The sequence below is a fragment of the Falco punctatus genome (assembly GCF_963210335.1).
Source record: "Falco punctatus genome assembly, chromosome: 6".
Classification (NCBI taxonomy): Eukaryota; Metazoa; Chordata; class Aves; order Falconiformes; family Falconidae; genus Falco; species Falco punctatus.
Window position 1 is genome coordinate 23,989,201 of NC_137585.1, and position 18,542 is coordinate 24,007,742.

The following is an 18,542-nucleotide window of genomic DNA, read 5'->3' on the forward strand; positions in this document are numbered from 1 at the left end:
GGGGGGGGGGGGGGGAGGAGGGAAATCATATTAATTAGAATAAGGACTAAAGGAGTTAAGATGTTAAACTCCTGTTTAACAGAGTGCATCCTCAGCAAGTTTGCAAGTGACACAAACTAGGAGCTGTGGCTGACATACCAGAGACATGCTGCCATCCAGAGCAACCTTGACAGGCTGGAGAAATGGTCCAACAAGAACCTCATGAAGTTCAACAATGGAAGGAACTAGGCAGAGAAGGACCAGGGGATCCTGGTGGACACCAAGTTGAATGAGCCAGCCATGTGCCTTCACTGCAAAGACGGTGAGTGGTATCCTGGGCTGCACTAGGTAAAGTATTGCCAGCAGGTCAAAGTAGGTGACTCTTCACCTCTGCTCAGCACTGATGAGGCCACACCTGCTGTACTGGGACCAGTTCTGGACTCCACAGTACAAGACAGACATGGACATACTGGAGAGAGTACAGCAAAGAGCAACAAAGACGATTAAGGGTCTGAAGCATCTCTCCCATGAGGAGAGGCTGAGAGAGCTGAGACTGCTCAGCCTGGAGAAGAGAAGGCTCATGAGTATCTTAACAATATATATAAATACCTGAAGAGAAGGTGCAAAGAAGGCTGAGCCAGGCTCTTTTTGCTGGTGTCCAGCGACAGGACAAGAGGCAACAGGCACAAACTGAAACACAGGAGGCTCACACTGAACATCAGGAAACACTTTTTTTTTTTTTTTTTTTTTTTTTTTTTAACTGTGAGGTTGACCAAGCATGGGCACAAGCTGCCAAAGAAGGTTGCAGTATCTCCCTAACTGGAGTATCAGAGGTCCTGGGCAACCTCCTTGAGGTGGCCCTGCTTGAGGGCATTGGACAACATGACCTCCAGAGGTCACTTTCAACCTCAACCATTCTGTGATTGCGAGAGCACCATGAAATACATTATATTATCTGATCTGTTAATAAGTTAATAACTGAACTCCCACAAAGTCACATAAAACTGCTTCAGAAAGATCTTTCCTTATAATCGAGTAGTAAGTCAAGAGTAAATACCAGAAGCACCTTCACAAAAATGTCCTGAACCTGTTCAGTTTTACATGGTCTTGTTAGGTTTACTAGTGCTTAAGTGACACAGCAATTTCACTGTAGATCACAAAGCAAGTTCAGCTGAGGATTATATTTATAAAATTAATTTAGGATGACAACAAAATTAACACATTTGGGCAAACCAGCAGGAAAAATAAGAGGAAGAAAGAAGCCTCAGCCTGTTACTGGTTGTGGAGGTTTTTCTTTGAAAAATTCAAGTACTTCACGTTTCTGTCAAGCAAGGTAATATGCCTGTAAATTTAATCTGACAGAAGACATAGCACAGAATCACCAGAAAATGACAAGATCAGATTGTAGGAAAGGGACTACCAAATGCTTTCACAGCTCTCAGAATTCACCAGAAGAAACAAATTCACACAAGTGTAATAAACCCAGACTCAGATAGCCACTGGAGGTTTGTGGTGGTAATACCTTTAGTATCCACTTCAAAATCTTGTTCAAAGTGCTTAAATATTCTATTGGTTGCCTGCCGGAAGGTGTCTTTGCCCAAATCCATCCCTCCTAAAAACCAGGGATAGACTGCATTCATTATTTCCAACAGTTCAAATGTTATCAAGTTTTATCTTCTGCTACACAAGTCTGAGCTCCTTTCTTCCCATAGAAGCCTCAAGCAGCGCAAATAATAACCATACTGAAGAAATAAAATCTAAACGAAGCATTCCTAAGTTTCAGGAAGAAGCAAGTAATTGCATTTAAAGCATGGAGGTAGTCATGAATCCTTATTACAACATGCTGCATAACAAAAGAAAGAAGTTATCAGTTTGAACAGAATTTTACTTTAAAACAATTACTTCATTGATCATTGATATTTTCTAGCCAAACAGAGCCAGTAAAAAATAAAAATGATCATCCAAAGTGTTATACCAAAACCATAAAAATCATGGTACTATAAATTAGGTGATCTCACATTAAAAGACATATACCATAGCTTTTAAGCCTAACTTTAATTGCAAAAGATGCATTTGTGAGAACCTTCACAAACTCTTACCACCTGCAGGAACAGATATGAAACAGCCATCAGCACCACAAGAATTTCCCCGTGGCAATTTTCATGAGCAGCTATCAAAAATACAAAAATATTGGGGGAATATTTGATGCAGAAACCCCACTTGACTTGCTTGGTTATTTTAGTTTTAAGGATCCTTCCTTATATCATCATTTATCTGTTGTAGCTCTCTAGAATTCAGTATTGTTACAACACTCTAACTTCATTCACTTATGCTATGTCTAAAGCTATGAAATCCTTCATTAGCCTTCAATAAACACGAACATTATTCATAAAAAAAAAACCAAACAAAAACCAAAAAACAACCCCCCCTAACAAAACCCAAGAAGATACTTCTGTCAGTAGAGACAGTAATAATGCTAATTCTTTTAATAAAGTGACACTGTAACAGCTACAGGTGTAACAGTTATTCAGAGCTCTTCCTCACTTCATCAATTAACTAAAAAGAAAAGCTGATTTGGACCTACAGAACTCATTTTCCTAACAAGATACTTTAGCACCACAGGCACAACTCGCTATGCACCCCATCCCAGCCCCCCTGGCTAGTCTCAGCCCCAGTACTCCTCCAGCCTTGCTACCAGCTTCTTCACAGCAGCAACAGTAGCACATCTTTGTCGTGATGCCATTTCCTTAATACATCAAGAGCTCCTATGCCAGGTGAGGTGTAAAAATGAGGTCCTGACTTCATGTAATTATCTAATGGAACTTTTCATATTAGGAATTAATTAAATGAGGCCATCTTCTCTGTAACTAGTTGGAAAACAGCTCTTTTAGAGCTACAGGTGTTTGATTCTGCCAAATTAAATGGTGATTACCAGAAAGAAGTTGTTGGAAAGATGTTATCTTTGGTAAGATATAATTACTGTTACATCTTATTAACCTATGGGAAACAGCAGGAATGCCCTATCCTCATCAGTATTTTGGTAGTTTGTCTAGCTGATCAACTGCAAAGAATGAAGCTGATGGATAGAAAGAGTTTATGGCAGTTTATCAGGATGCCAATAACATACTGGCTATCAACAATATTTAATTTATTATAAGCACATATAGTTGTGGTAATAAAATCACTGAAGAACTCAAATACTGACCCCAAAATGGTTGTCTTCTCATAGTAAAATCCAGTTTCAATTTTTTTACCTGTAAAGTTGTGTGTGGGTGAAAGTAAAGGAACTTGTGAAATTAAACCTTACGAGAAATATTACTGAAGGAAGTCAGTGATTTCTGCTACATTGAATAAGTAAAGAAGGTGAAAAAAAAGCCATCAAGTTTTGACAGTATTTTTACTTTGTTACAGCAGGAAAATCAGCAATGCATGTTTAGAACATTCAGCATTAGGGAGAGGCTGGAGGATGTAATCTAGAATTTTATTAAAAGATCTGACAGAATCATACTCGTAATTGTATAGTTATAGAAGTCAGGCAAAGTCTGTGAATAAAGGTAACGTCTTTGTATTTTATCAACTAGTATAACTGGGAAAAAATGTTCCATGCAGAAGAATCTTTTTTAGGTTTATCATTTTTTCATTTCTGCTCTACTGAAAGATAAGACACTGAAATCATACAGTCACCTAAAACACTGAAAATCTAACGCTGATAAAAATCAGAGTTTTTACTGATTAAATGTACACAAGAAACAATTTTTTTTCTGTATAACACTATCATTCAAAGCAATTATATTGGTACAGCTTCTCCCTTCCTCCTGAAATAGTCTTTTCTTGGTATTAAGTTGGTTTTGGGGTTTTTTTTAGCTCAGATTATGCCCTTTGAAAAGTGGCTAAAGCTAAATCAAAAATAAATCTTCACTCCAGAAGAATATCTACATAGGAAGTTAGAAAGAAAAAACTATAGTTCAATTAACAATAGTAGGGAACTTTCCTTTAGTTCTCCTTCAGCTAGGCCAGTAGCAGAAGCTGGGCATACAAAAAAGGCAAAGCTCAGTATCTTGCAAATAAATGTACAGCAAAAGAAAAAGTGTAGAGTTTCTTACTATGAGAATCACTTAGCAAAATGTAAGTCAAGGAAAGAAATGATTTTTTGGTAAGGCTCTTATATGCAGAATAAAACCAACCTTCAACTGAAAATCATTGTAAATTATAGTTAATTATTCCATACATGGTATGTCTAATATCAGAATTTCAAAACAAACAATGCCAAAGAACACTATCTCATTCTTGTGTGGACCAACATTTGCAGAAAATTTCAAAATGGTCTCATAAACTTTACCAGAGAGCAACAATCCAGACACATATGTGCATGCACTGGGTTTTATTTGGGGACAGGAAGGAGAGTTGTTTTGAAATGGAATGAAAGTAACCAGATTTAGTTTTAGTGCAGAGAGATATTTTTTTAATAACTGAACCAGATGAAACTATATATTCTGACCCTATACTCGTTAAGGAACCTTTAGGAAGTAATAAATCACTAACAAAAAGACTAAAATTGCTTTAACCATTAGGACTGGAGTTCAGAAGTGGTCCAACAGTATAACCAGCAATTTCAAGTTTTGAGCATGAGGAAAGCACTCTAATGCTAGCTACTGAGAGGCTGTAATAAATGTGGGCAGGAAAGACTGTACGTTTCAAGTGTCTGGGAAGGGATGCAGCTAGCCTTCAGCACAAACCACAGGGGCACTAGTTCCCAAGTGGTGAGAGCTACCATGCTGCAAAGTTGCAAGTACATCCCCAGAAATATGTGGAACATGGTAACCAAGCTTTGTGGGATCACCCTGGTTCCACAAGAGCAACCCACTGCTCCCCAGGAAGCTGGCATGCTGGAAAGTACCATGCAAAGATATTCAAGTGGCCCTGTATGGATAAGAGGAGCTTATTAATGCTGCCTCAGCACCCTTTCTGCTAGCAGGGCAGCAGTGATGCCACCAGTCACAGTGAGAAGAAAATTATGGCAGCCTTGGGGAAGCAATAAAAAGGAAAAGGCAACTACCATGCAGTAACAGCTCCAAAGGGGCTGGAGATGAGGAAGGGAAGCAAATGAGGTGCTCAACACTACATTTGCTCAAGTGATTCCTGCTGTTTATTAAAAAAATTGCTGCTCAGAGAAAGGACTGAATGTGAACAGGTAGGAAAACAGCCAGTCAAGGCTGTGATCTCAGCAGCAGTATGAATGCTTGTTTTTCAATCAGTTCATTTACCCAGTCTGACTGGTTCACGCTGTGGCCACATATGCACCTGCACCAGTAAAGTACCAAGGTGCCAGAATGACAGGACTGTACGGCTGGGACCTGCAACAGGGGTTGCATATGACCAGCAGTGCCACCAAATATTTTCACATAAAATATCCTCAGTGTTCGTAATTTGCTGTAGGAGGCACAGCTTAGTCTTTACAAGTACCATAGATTCTTTAATGTGAAGGCTTAATATCAGTTTGAACAATTCTTGTGAAAAGGTTTGGCCTAACCATCTTGATGTTTATTATTAACAGAGACCTTAGGAACATCATGCTGCATGGATTTTGCCCTAAATTGGTCTGGATATTACCTACCCAAAATGCCTTTCATACTATGTCAAAGGCATAGGTCTTTGGGGGGGGGGTTAACAGAATAGTATCCAGGTGGATGGAAGACAGAAATGCAACATTATAATTATATACTTCATGAAATTATGACATTTTGAAAGCTAGAAAATTATTTTGTTTCATAAACATATTATGTTATTATGGACTACTGGATTACTGACTGTAAGCAAATAACTGCAGCTTAAAGAATTAACTTGTTTAAGCTGTGACATTTTTGCTAAAACATCCTTACCTTTTTAGTTGCAGTGAGAATTCACACTGCTTCTCTTCTTAACAAGATTTTGTTTCATTGGAAATTTTTTAGCCTACTATCAAGTGATTCCATAAAGCAGGGCAGAACTAATGGCTTTATTAAGTACCTTTACTTCAGGCTAAATGGAAGGAGAAATTACATCCCACTTACACAGCAAAACAGCTGGAACCAGCAGAAGCCACATCACAGTGCAACAGAAAATATAAAAAGGCCTGATCAGAAGCTTGACAGGTTCACTGACTCAGAATACAGGGCTAGGGAACTGTCTGTCTAGCTATGTCAAAAAGGGGTGCAGTAATCTAGGAGGAAGGTAGTACTGAAGAAGCATCCAGAAAGAGGGCACCAAAAACAGACAGGCAAATTTTTGACAGGCCTACTTCAAGATATTTAACGTCACAGTTGGGTTTTCTTCCATGGAGCTCAAGGAAACAGTACACTACAATCTTTCTATGTCAAGAGAAGGGAGCAGAAGACACACTTGAGCCAGTCTGTCTGTCTAAGATCACAAACGTGCAAGGCTTCAAGTGTTGGTTAGTGCTTGACCTCACCAAAAGGGCAACAACAGAAACAAGGCAAGTTGTAGAAGTTGAAAGACACCTTATTTCTGCATCAAACATCTTTTTCAGTTGGAACAGGGCTGATAACATCTTCTAAATTCTGTATACTGCTCTCTCCTACCCAACAACAGTTATGAGTAACTATTTCCAGTTCAAATTAAAAGCTTTTGAAATACGTATTTTCTATAACACATTTTTCCTTATGGGACTTTGCAATACCCTCTCCCCACCATCACAAAAAAAAACCCACCAAAAATACCCCAGGGCACCGTTTTTTGTAAGTATTATTGTTAGAGGGAGCAAAGGCATCTGAAAAGGGAAACTTCAGGAGTGGGACTACAAGAGTTTGGCACTTCTATGCCTTGGTGACAAGTCCGGACTTTCTGTAAGCAGGAGAATTGCCAAAGAATTGGATATGAGATGGGAATGAGAAACTCCAACACAAGGAGGAATGTAGTTAGGTGTGCCTGGAAACTGGGAATTGAGGACTATCTGATCAGCAAAAAGAAATGATTGTGCATCTGTTCACTACTTGAGCCATGTGACTTTCCTACTTCCTACTTTTTCTTTTTTTGCCATTCTGCTTTGGTCATTTCCATAGCATGTCAGCAGTTTTTCTTGTTCATCATGAGCCCATATATCTTCCTTGTTGTTACAGGATCTGTAAGTCAGCCAGAGGTCTGCAATGGAACTGCTTAGAGCCATTTTCCTACCACGAGTATACCAAAACCACTTTAAAACTTCTAAACTCTAAAGCTGTGTTTCATTACAGCCCCAACTGAAACAAGGTGGCTTTAGAAAAAGAGGAATGAAGAGTGAGGCAGATTATAATAAAAGGGTATGTATAAAGGTTTCCTCTCCCACAGTATGCTTGCAGAGGAAGCTGTCGGTCCTTATTCCAATTTTTAGTGACTTTCTGGGCTGCACAGAACCTACATATTCTATCCTCAGTCCCAAAGAACAGTCTGTCTTTCTGTCCTTTCTGAGAGCATGACCATTCTTAACTCCACTCAAGAGACTCGCTTTCCCTACACTTAAGACTATGATTCCCAGCTTGCTGTCTCTCAGTTCTCTCCTATCGCCATTTCACACTATAGAAGCTTCTTCATCTGGGCTTGCCCATTTGATCTTGGAGCAGATGCTACTGCTCACTCTATCCCACAGGCTCCATCTGGCCTAGAATGAAAAGGAGGGAAGAAAACAAAATGGCAGTATTCATCCCCTATATCAATTCTCTGTCCTTTTAAATATATTGCACCAGGGATATTACAAGTAAACAAGATAGCATCCATTACCTTTGCCTTTAGTTATTCCATTCTCTGGAAGGAAATACATTGCTCTGCTGCTTCCATATACAAAAAGTGATAACTCCTAAAATTGCTATGTTGGTCTGAGGTGATGAAGTAAAAAAAAACAAAACAAAACTCTGTGAGGACTCAGGCTGAATGGTTAAGCAAATCTTTTAAATGTATGTATTGAGTTTATCTTCATGCAACATAAAGTTCATATATTTTCTGTAAACTGTTGATATCAATATATTAATAATAAATATGTGTGTCTGACAAGAAAATATAGTAACTAAATTCATGGTCTTGTCCATCTGTTCCTCTGCTGTTTGTGGATCTCCATATCATGGAGCTTGTTTGTGTTTCAGCTGCTTGTCACGTGTGTGTATATATATATGTACCAGGGTTGTATGATGGCTTAATCTGCACTCATATTCTTTTTCCCTTAAGTTCCTACAGAAGTCTGTGAGGGTATGCTAGCAAATACAGGCTGTGTATACTCATCGATGAGCCAACTTCTCTTTCTGCGCCAGGTGCTAGGCATGCATTGCAGTGGTGTATGTTTGAGGGCACAGGGAGCACCCATGTCCTTACAGACACACATGTTAACTTTGCACAGTCCCAGCGTACTCAAATGCTTCCATGCACATGTAAGGCCGAGCTTATGTGCCTTCAGCTCCACCTCTGCGTATGCCCCCCTGCTCTCCCGAGGCTGTGCGTGCTGTGGTGCACCCCACATCTTCTCCTGCTCAGGCTAAGGTGCGCGCAGGAGCGCCCTGCTCGGCGCAGTGAGCAGGCCCTGCGCCCCGGCCGCGCTTCCCGCCATGTTGTTCCTCGGGCGCGCAGCTGCCACTCTGGAAAGGAAGCCGGTCTGTGGCCTCCCCGGTGGCAGGGAGAGGCCTGGAAACGAATAGTGACAGCACGGCGGGGGCACCAGCCACCGCACGCGGGTCGCTGCCGGAGAACGGGCTGCGAAACCGGCTGGCGCTCCGCGCCGGGGCGGGCCCCGCCAGGCCGACCTTCAGCTTGCCCCGTCGCCAACGGCAACAATCCTGAGCCGCCGGCGCTCGGCGCTCGATTGCGGCGGCTGGGCTCCGACTCTCCCGCCCGCTCTGGCTCCGACTGGGCAGGCGGGGGTGGGAGCCGCCACCCTTCCTCTCGGCGTTGGATTAGTTGCGCCTACTAGGAACCCTGTGTTGTTGTCGGAGGCAAAATGGCGGCGGCGGTGGCCGGGGCCGCCCTGCTGGGCAAGGGGCTGGACATCAGCCTGGCGGCGCTGCAGCAGCAGGACCCCTACATCAGCAGCATCGTGGACGTGGCCAGCCAGGTGGCGCTCTACACGTTCGGGCACCGCGCCAACGAGTGGGTACGTGAGACCGCCCCTCCCCGCACCCTCTGCCGGGAGGGGCGGGGCGGGACGGGACGAGAAGTGGCCCCGCCTTATGCCGGGAGGGGGCGGGGCGTCGGGCAGGGGGCGGGCGGCAAGGAGGCCCCGCCCCTCTCCTCGGGGCAGGGAGTGGGGTGTGCGCGCTGCCATGGCTGAGGTGTGAGGGAGGGGACTGGTGGTGGTGGTGGTGGCTGTGCTGAGGGGCTGCCCCAGGTGTTGGCTTGGCCCAGTGTCCTGGGGTGCCCCTGGTAGCCCTCAAGATGGGTGAGGGGTTGGCCTGGCTCAGGCTGTCTGGGGACTGTGGGAAGTCCCGTGGTACCTGGGAAGTGGGTTTTCAAAGGCTTGCAGGGCTGTAAAAGTTCCATCGTGAAGATCAGGGCTGTAAATAAAATTTTATCGTAAATGTTAGGGCTGTACAGGCTGGGGTTTAAACTAGGGCATGGGCCTCAGGAGCTCGTCTGCCATTCAAACATCTCTAACAGACCAAAATGCGTGTAAAAGAGTGTTGGAGTTACAAATACTAAAAAGACCATTTAAAATTAAAAGCATTTAATTTGGGGAATCTTTTGATGGTTTAACATTCTGGCTATTTGCAGGTAGTTCATTACAGTTACTGTAATGGTCAGCTTAGGGCCTGTGTTTGAAGAACCTGCACAATCTGCCTGTTGCTGGTTTCTTCCTCACCCGGCCTGAGGGTCACCCCGGAGGGTGGGCACCGAGGGTCACCCCAGAGGGCAGGCACCGTTTGGAAAATCCTCTCCCTGGATCTGGCCTGTGTGACACCTTCGGGTGCAGCGGAGAATTAATTGAGCACAGTGTTTAGTCTCATGATGTCGAGCCTTTAGCCTTTTCATATCTTGTCACAAAACTTGGGTCAGCTGCCTGGTGACCTGTGCTAGCTCTAGTCTCTTGCCACCAGCCGATGAAGTTGAGTTTAGTTATTTTTTCATGGCTTAGGTGAGAGAGGTGTAACTGATGATATTGGTAAAACAGAGCTAAAGGAGGGCACACTGATGGCTAGCAAAATGCTGCCCTGATTTCAACTTCATTGACTTTCCTTTTCTTCAGGAGAAGACTGATGTGGAGGGAACACTGTTTGTTTACACAAGGTGAGGACGTAATGTTTTAACATCTGTGGGTGAAACCTGTGGATATGGAAAAGCTAGCTGGGATGGAGCATGGCTGAATGAAGTAAAATGTTCCCCCTTGTTCAAGGGTGAAAGGAAACTGAAACTGGCAGAAGCAAATACAGGGAAGAAAACACTGGGAAGATTTCCAAATGTGATTTAAATCTTAATGTGGGTAAACCATAGAAAACTGTTACGTTGTTTTAAGTAGGATGTAGCATTTGCAGTTAAAAAAAAAAAAAACAAAACCAAAAAAAACCCCAAGAAACAAATAGTGAAATAAATATATTCCTTAAAGTGAGGGAATGATAAAACTTATGAAGTGTTGTGTTCCCTACTTGGGAAACTTCCATACTGCATGTGTCTGACTATTAAGTTTTTATGCATATTTCATCCAATATTTTGGATAGTTGTTTTTTGGTTTTGGTTTTTTTAATGCTTTTAGCAGCAGCTCTGGTTGTGGCTTTTCATGTTAGATCTGTTGTGAAGCCTGCCCTATGTTTGGGCTTAGATCTGTTTTGAAGCCTGCCCTATGTTTGAGCTTCCAAGTTAGTGCCTTAGCATTTCCCTGTGACTCTTGTTAAAATTGGAAAATAATATAGTAAGGTAAGCAGGTCTTGCAGTAGCTGCTGGGATGGGACACCAAAGCAGAAACCTTTTTCTTCAACATCTCTCTGGTAGGAGAACTTGGAAAGCAAGAGGTTATTTTCAGAAGGTGAGAGAATGTGTTAAGTGATAGAGAGGCCCAAGAGACTGTGAGCTTTGTGTGAAGTGGGAATGCTGGGTTTAATCCTTCGAGCTCTTTTGTACCAGCAGTAGAATTGTCATCAGTAATTTTTCTAAGCTGCTTTCAGGTAAGTGGAGATAAGATGCTATTATAATTACCAGCACAAGAGGAAATAACTAGCCCTTAGTTGTGCTAGCAGTGGAGCAGTAGTTGTGTACCAAAAACCAGAAATAGTATTTTTTCTGGTATGTTGGTTTTAAAACTCTGGAACTGACAACATGTAACCTGGCACTTCTAGCATCTATGATCTTTCATTGTTCTTTTTATTGCCTGAGGAAGTTTCCATTACAGCAGAGGTTGGCTACCCTGGATGCCCTATAGGCAACAGTATGGAACAGGTTGAGCTGTAATATCATACGCTGCCATCCCCATCAGTTTTAACTTTAATTTTCTGTGGCTTTGAACAGAGAAAGCCCAGTGGAAAAGACATTGCCAATAGACCGTAGGTTGGAGACCGTGGGTGTTGCCTTTGTTGCTTCTCATGACTGTTGTGACAGTGTAGAGTAATGTGACCATTTTACTTGAGCAGACTTATTTATTGCCTCTCATCTTTGCAAATTCTGAGGAATGGTCAAAAACTCAGACTTCCAACTGGGTTAGCACCAGTGGAAGTGGGCTGTTTGTTTGTTTGAAGTACTGACTGTTGCAAACAAGGATTCTTGTTAAGGATTCCACTGTTGTTTAATTTTCTGTTGACTCCAAGCCTATAATGCTGGTTCCTGTGCTTTGGATTTCATAGAGAAATCCATACACTAGCAATTACCAGAGACGACACTTTCCCCAAACATTTAGCCATCATTTTTTCCTTTTTTGTCATACTTGGTTTGAAAGTAATGTTTCCTTTCAGGATCATGATAGGTTTAACAGCTGACATTAATAAAAGTCATTTAAGTGACTTGAAGTGTAACACCCATGAATGAGCATAATGATTTAGAGCCATATGGACATCTTCCACTACATCAGGTTGCTCAAAGCCCCATCCAGCCTGATCTTGAACACTTCCACTGATGGGGCATCCACAGCTGCTCTGGGCAACCTGTTCTAGTGTCTCACCACCCTCGCTTTTGTTCTTAGGCTTCAGAGGGTATGGAAAAATCCTGTCTAGGATGACTGTCTGCAATTATTAACCTAAGTGTTAAAAAATACACTTGCTCTGGCCCATGCCTGAATTGTTCTAATTGCTGTTTCCTGCTCCAGCAAGAAACTACAGGGTAGATGGTGGTGTTTGAACAACATGATGGTAGTGGTCTGGGACGGAGTGGCATTTTGTAATATCTTGCCTGTTCAGAAGTTGTAGGCCTTATAACTTGGAGAGTGCACATGCAGATGTGATTATGCTGTGACTAAATCAGTGGACCTCAAATGGTGGTGCTGCAAATGTGGTATACTCTCTTTAGCTGTTGTGAGACCAATGGTTCTTCTGTTATTTCTCATACATGATGTAGGGTTTGCCATAATTAAAAGGATTGCACAAAACACTGCAAGAATCAATTGTTACTTCCTTGGCAACAAAATTAGTTTTTTCTAGTATCTCTTAGAAATAAAACCACAATTTTGGAGAACTATACGACAAAGAAATTCTAGTAATATTTTTTTTTTCTTGACTTGATTTGATTTCTACTTGATAATTTTCAGATCGGCTTCTCCCAGGCATGGTTTCACAATTATGAACAGGCTAAGCATGGAAAATCGAACAGAACCTATTACTAAAGACCTTGATTTCCAGCTGCAGGACCCTTTTCTACTGTACAGAAATGCCAGACGTAAGTATGTGATATGTTGGGTTCCTCTTCAGTCTCTTGGTTAAGGCAGTCCAAATGATTAGACCACAGCTTTCAAGGGCTGATACTAGCTGGTTAAGAGTTACAATTGAAGGAATACATTTTGCTTTTTGATGTGCTGAAAGAGAAGAGTTGTGCAGTGCTTCCTAAAATGCTGCTCTTCTGAAGAAAGTATTAGAAAGTGCTCTAACAGTAATCTCTTCATTTAACTAAGAAATAGTAGACTTTTGTGGTCGTGTGTATGTAATGAGCTTAGAGACTTCACAGAGATATTGCGTGTGTTCTGAATACTTCCTAGTCAGTGTCGGAAAGTCTTGCCATAAAGCAGATCTACTGAGGGTCATCATAATATTTGTAGTCTTGGGTTTCTGCGTAAAAATAGACAAATGCAGCCAATTTCAAACCCTGTCTTCTGTTCCAGCTCCAAAATACTATCCTTACAGCAAGTTGGAAGGCAGGTTACTTCTCAACTATTAGGGGTAACTCTTGACAACATAGTGTTGAGCCTAATTTAAACCTTCATGAAAGACAAAGCTTTGGACTCTGTGTTTATCTTGCATTATTATTTTTATACAAGAATTAGCAAGTGTCGGGCAAACTCAGAAATAAGTGGAAGACATGAGGAAGCTGTGCTTTTACATGCAGGTATACATAAAGATGTTACAATGTTTCAATTATATGAGAATGAGCAGTTATAAATACAGAGTTTATATCTGTACTTAGAAGCAGAGCTGTAGTATGATCTATACTTTGTGCTTGATGCATAAAAGCAGATTGCAAAAATGTTTTATGTAAACTGTGATGCAGAAGTGGTCCCTCTGGATGAAGTAAAAGCAGAGGAAATTTTTTACTTGCAAAGCAGCCCAGTTTGATAATCTGATAGACCTTTTTACTTCATAAACTAATTTGGAGTTGGAAAGTATATCAAGAGGGAATCCTATTGTTCACAAACACTGTGTGGTAGAAACAACAGAAAATTAACATTTTAAATAGCCTAAATGAAACTTCTGGTTTTGAGAGTATTTGATAGGCTGACAAAGAATTGAAATTCCCAAAGAAACTGAAAAGAAATGCAGACATCTCTAGGCAAACCTAGACTAGACCAGACATTAACATTTTAAGGACCGTGAGACCTAGTTACCCTGTCTGATTTTGAAGAGTCTTTCCTATGTATATGTAATCTTTTTTTATCTCATTTTGAAATTCCATTAGGAGTATATGTATGTATATGCTAATATCTACCTTTTGAAATGTGATGTATTCATTTTTCATTTTTGTTGAGACAATTGGCATAAAGAATAATTAGAAGTTGTAACTTTATGCTGGCATGAAGTAAGAGTCTGATTACTACATGTAAACTGTGTTTCATTTGGCTTTTTATTAGGAGAAAAATTGGGGGCTTTTGGGGGGTGTAAGCTGTTTGTTCCCTAAGAGCTGGCAGAATTTTAGATTTGCAGGGTCTCAAATGTAAGTATTAACATGTGCTTCTCTGCGCTGGGCCTATGTCCTTGTCCAGGTCTTTTTGGCTAATTTTGCAACAGCAGAATGCAGAAGAGCTTCTTTTCTGGGTTCTTCTGTCTAAGCAATTGTTCTTTTAGGGTCGTTACTGTTGAACTGTGTGCACAGCATCAGGGCCTTCTCTATTTCTCACACTAACTCACCAGTGAGGGGGCTGGGGTGCACAAGAATTTGAGAAGGAGCACAATTGACCTCAATTGACCAAGGGGATATTCCACACCATATGACATCTGCTCAGCAATAAAAGCTGGGGAAAGCAGGAGGAGGAAGGGGGGGATGTTGGAGCTACAGTGTTTGTCTTCCCAAGTAAATGTTACATGTGATGAAACCTTCCTTTCCTGGAAATGGCTTAATATCTGCCTGCTGATGGAAAGGAGCCATTTAATTTCTTGTTTTGCTTTGCTTGCGCACACAGTTTTGCTTTGCCTATTGAACTATCTTTATTCTCAGTCTGGGAGTTTTCTTACTTTTGCCCTTCTGATTCTCTTCCCACCCCACCAAGGGGAGGGAGTGAGCAGCTGTGTGGGGCTGAGGTGCAGGCTGGAGTGAAACCTCAACACCTATGCTGACATTTGCCAGTGGCAACATGAAAGTAACAAGATCTTTCTTTCAGTTTAGGATCTCTCAGCCACAAGACCTGATAGCTCCTTGACCTCATGGCACTCTTTACTGTATCATTCCTTAAGTGTAACCATGAAAAAAGAAATAACATCCACAGCCAGTGTACTCCTGGTTTTATGAAGTCATCTTCAGCCTGGGTCTGTGGGTCTGATTTTTACCACAGTTAGCTGTTCGATCTAACCATGGATAAATCTGTATCTGTTATTTAAGAATTTTTATGTCTTTTCATCAAAAGAGATGACTGATCAAAGAGAGAAGATTCATATTTGCTCTGCTAAGTAGATCCACTAGCTTAGGATTTCAGTTAGTATCAATTGCGTTACCCCTAGTTTATTATCTTCCTAAAATACTCTTACAAAGGCTTAATCTGTAGTTCTTCAAGAAAATTGAATGTCTTGGTACTTCAAAGGAAAAATTGTTGTTTTCTCAGATTTTCATGGAACCATTTGTGTTTCCAGAGCAAACTGGCATTACAGACCCATAGAAGAAAAGTTATTTACCACCTCATTTGACATCTCCAGGGTTTTTTTTAGGTCCCTACAGATCGTTCACGTGGTGATTTGTCCACCGAGATGCAAATACCTCTAGCTGTTTCTTCCTTACTGTGTATTTCAAAGCCTTTGCTACATAAAATAAAGGAACCTTCTCAACATGAAGTATTTGTTTTCACCAGGGTCTCATCCAAACACAGTTCTGAATTTCCATCTTGAATTTTCTATATTAATATTTTCCTTGTGTTTTGCTTTATTATACAATTATCCTTATAATTTTTGCAAAACTAAGGCTTCAGGCTTCTGCCTTATGAAAAGAAGTTTTCATCCAAAACTGGGGGTTTTAGGCCCTAGTCTTCAATTATTATTTTTATCTCCTGCTTCCAGATACTAACAAGGAGTACTCAATAATACCTGTTTACTTGGAAAAACAGTGGACAGTTTGGCAGTAATACTTAACAGGATCTGGAAACAAGTTTTCTTTTCCTAACCTTTTTTTTGACCTGGTTACTTCTTACTCTATTTTTCATACATATCTGCTTATTAGATATAACATAGCAGTTTCCTGTGTTTTTTTCTAATCGGTGTAGTTGCTTTCCCATATAACAGGCCTTACATTTTTTTGTGACAATGCAAATTTCAGAAAAATGCAAAAGCAAGTATTTGGAGGAGTAAAGAAGTCCTGCCCAGTGTTTTGTTTCTTCCAATGCTCTGCATGTTTGTTGAAATCAACTTCATTTCAGTAGAGCTGAGTAGCTATGTCTGGTTGTATCACAGAGTCTAAAATAAATGCTCTTGGCAGGAAAAGGTGGTACTTCTGTACCAGACAAGTCCGCCAACCTGTTGTCATGTTATAGCTATCATTTTGTGAAGACTGCTTTGCATCCAATATATGATTGCAATAGAAAAAGCTTTCCAAAATTATACACAACAAATACAAGTTTTATGAATTCTTAAAATAAGGAAAGGAATGTTTTGATCTTAGGTTTTACTCTACTGGGTTTTATATTACTTCTGTTGTTCCATATGATCTTGGTCATCTGAAGCTGAAATGCTGTCTAAACACCGTGTTGCAGACACCTACAATCTAATCCCAGGATTTTTCAGGCTGGATTTGAGATCCATGCCAGTTAATGTTTGCACTGATCCAGTATTTTCACAGAAAAGATTAGTTTGGGAGGTATGTTAGGCTAGAGCTAAAGTTATTAATTTCAAAGCCAGGAGGGAAGCTGAAATTAGGGTTTTTAATGCCAGGAGAATTCCATGTCCACCAAGAAACAGAAGGTTTATGGATCATATAGGTATTTTCAATGTGACCTTTAATCTTAACTGTTTAAAGTTCTTTCAGATTCTTTCTAAGAGCAAAACAATAGCTCTGTTTTTGTTTAGATCATCTAATGATTTTAAGGTTTTAAAAAATTTCCCGAGTTCTGTATTTGAGTAATCTTAACTACATAATTGCTACTTTTTTCCCTATTCTTTGGTGATATTTGTTGTGAAAACCAGTGTTTAGAGCCTGTTGCATAAGACTATGCTGATTAATATCAAATAGTTCAGAAGAAATGCACAACTGTAAATTACTGGTAAAAATAACTTCATTTTCGTCTTTTAGCACTGATCTGCTATATAATAATTTACTCATAACTATTCCCAAGTATATATTGTACCAGCTGTATATGGGTGTGTTTTGGGGCAGTGAATTATTTCTTGAGTTGACTAATTTATTGTTTCATCACTGAACACTGTTTTTTGTGTTTACAGGACACAGAGAATTTTGAATATTAAGTTGCAAGAGTTAGCTTCACCTTGAGCATTTCAGCTGCCAAAAAAAAAATACAAGATCCTACCTTATAATAGTTAGTATGCTAATTATGATGATGATCTGATACAGGGTAATTGGGTGTTTTTATGCTATAGCAAGTAGAGAAAGAAATTGTGTGACAGATCAATGAATACTCTATATCTGACTAGATTCTGTACCTATTTGGGCATAGAAGTTAGTTTTTGTTTCTGTGCCATGTTAGTAGCAAGGTTGATCATGTCATCTCCTAAGCTTGAAACGGAATGAAGCTTCCTAGTCAGATGCGACATTTTTCCACTGAACTTGAGATTTTGCAGGGGTTCAGGAAGTGGTACAAAAGCAGACCAGACATGCCTGGTTTTGGTAAAACTGTCTAGACACATGTGATACATATATAGCCTCACACTAGTTTCAGTTGTCCAGTTTAACCTGCCATCATATGTCTGTCAGAACCCTAAAAATTTAGTATTATTTTCTCGGATTCCCACACTGCAAAGCTATCCACTAGATGAGATGGGATGGGAGAGAGAGGGAAGTTTGCCAGCTGTCCAAAGAAATAGCATAAGTTTTGTTTTTTGTTTGTGGGTTGTTTGGGGTTTTTTTCCCCTGTAGGTCATAATAATTTAGTTTTAATATATGGTTGGGGGCAAGTGATTGTAAAATGTTTAGGAAAAGTTAATGGTGTATATTTTCTCAGACTATGATTTTTCATTCTTAAGTTCTATATTACACCATCCTAGAGCCCTCTCAAATAGAACGGCTCATCTTCTTGGAGGCTGATTGTGTCTCGTTTCAGTTCACCCCTCTAAGTAAATACATCCTGGTAAAATATACTAAATGGATAACAAGTGTCCCATTTCTGTAGGTGTTTCTGAAAACCCATTACCCTGCAATAGCATTTCTCTTGTGAAGCACATCTTATTTTGAAGACTATTAGAAGTTTACTTCTGAAGGGAAAGCAGGAGACTACAGCAGTAGAATTTGTGTGATACGTAAAAACGAATGTCATGAAAAACAGTCTTCCTTTGGATACTATAGTGTCTTTTTTTTTTTACCCTGAAATAGATTCTTAAATCTATACTACATTATATATTCTGTAATTCAGAATTTTAAATTTCGTCTTTTTTCTGAAATGATTTTTGAGAATGAAACCAGAATTTGGTGGTTAAATTTACTTCTGTATATATTTAGATTCAGCCTTCTGCATATTGACCAAAAAACAAATACTTGCTCAATTGTTTCCATTGAGACAGGCAAAATAGATATTTCGGGATTTTGTTTTTATGATGTAATAGAGTTGCTGTTTG

General features: G+C 40.3%; 1 protein-coding gene across 1 annotated transcript in view; it reads left to right on the plus strand.

The window, feature by feature from the left end:
• The first annotated feature begins 35 nt into the window (after positions 1–35).
• The window catches only part of DCP1B (decapping mRNA 1B), a 55,881-nt gene continuing 37,374 nt past the window's right edge, over positions 36–18,542 (plus strand). Inside the window, exons 1-3 of the mRNA XM_080391552.1 lie at positions 36–9,088; positions 10,178–10,218; positions 12,659–12,786. Of these exons, the coding sequence (XP_080247678.1) occupies positions 8,936–9,088; positions 10,178–10,218; positions 12,659–12,786 (322 nt within the window). The 5' untranslated portion in view covers positions 36–8,935. The remainder of the gene's footprint in view (positions 9,089–10,177; positions 10,219–12,658; positions 12,787–18,542) is intronic.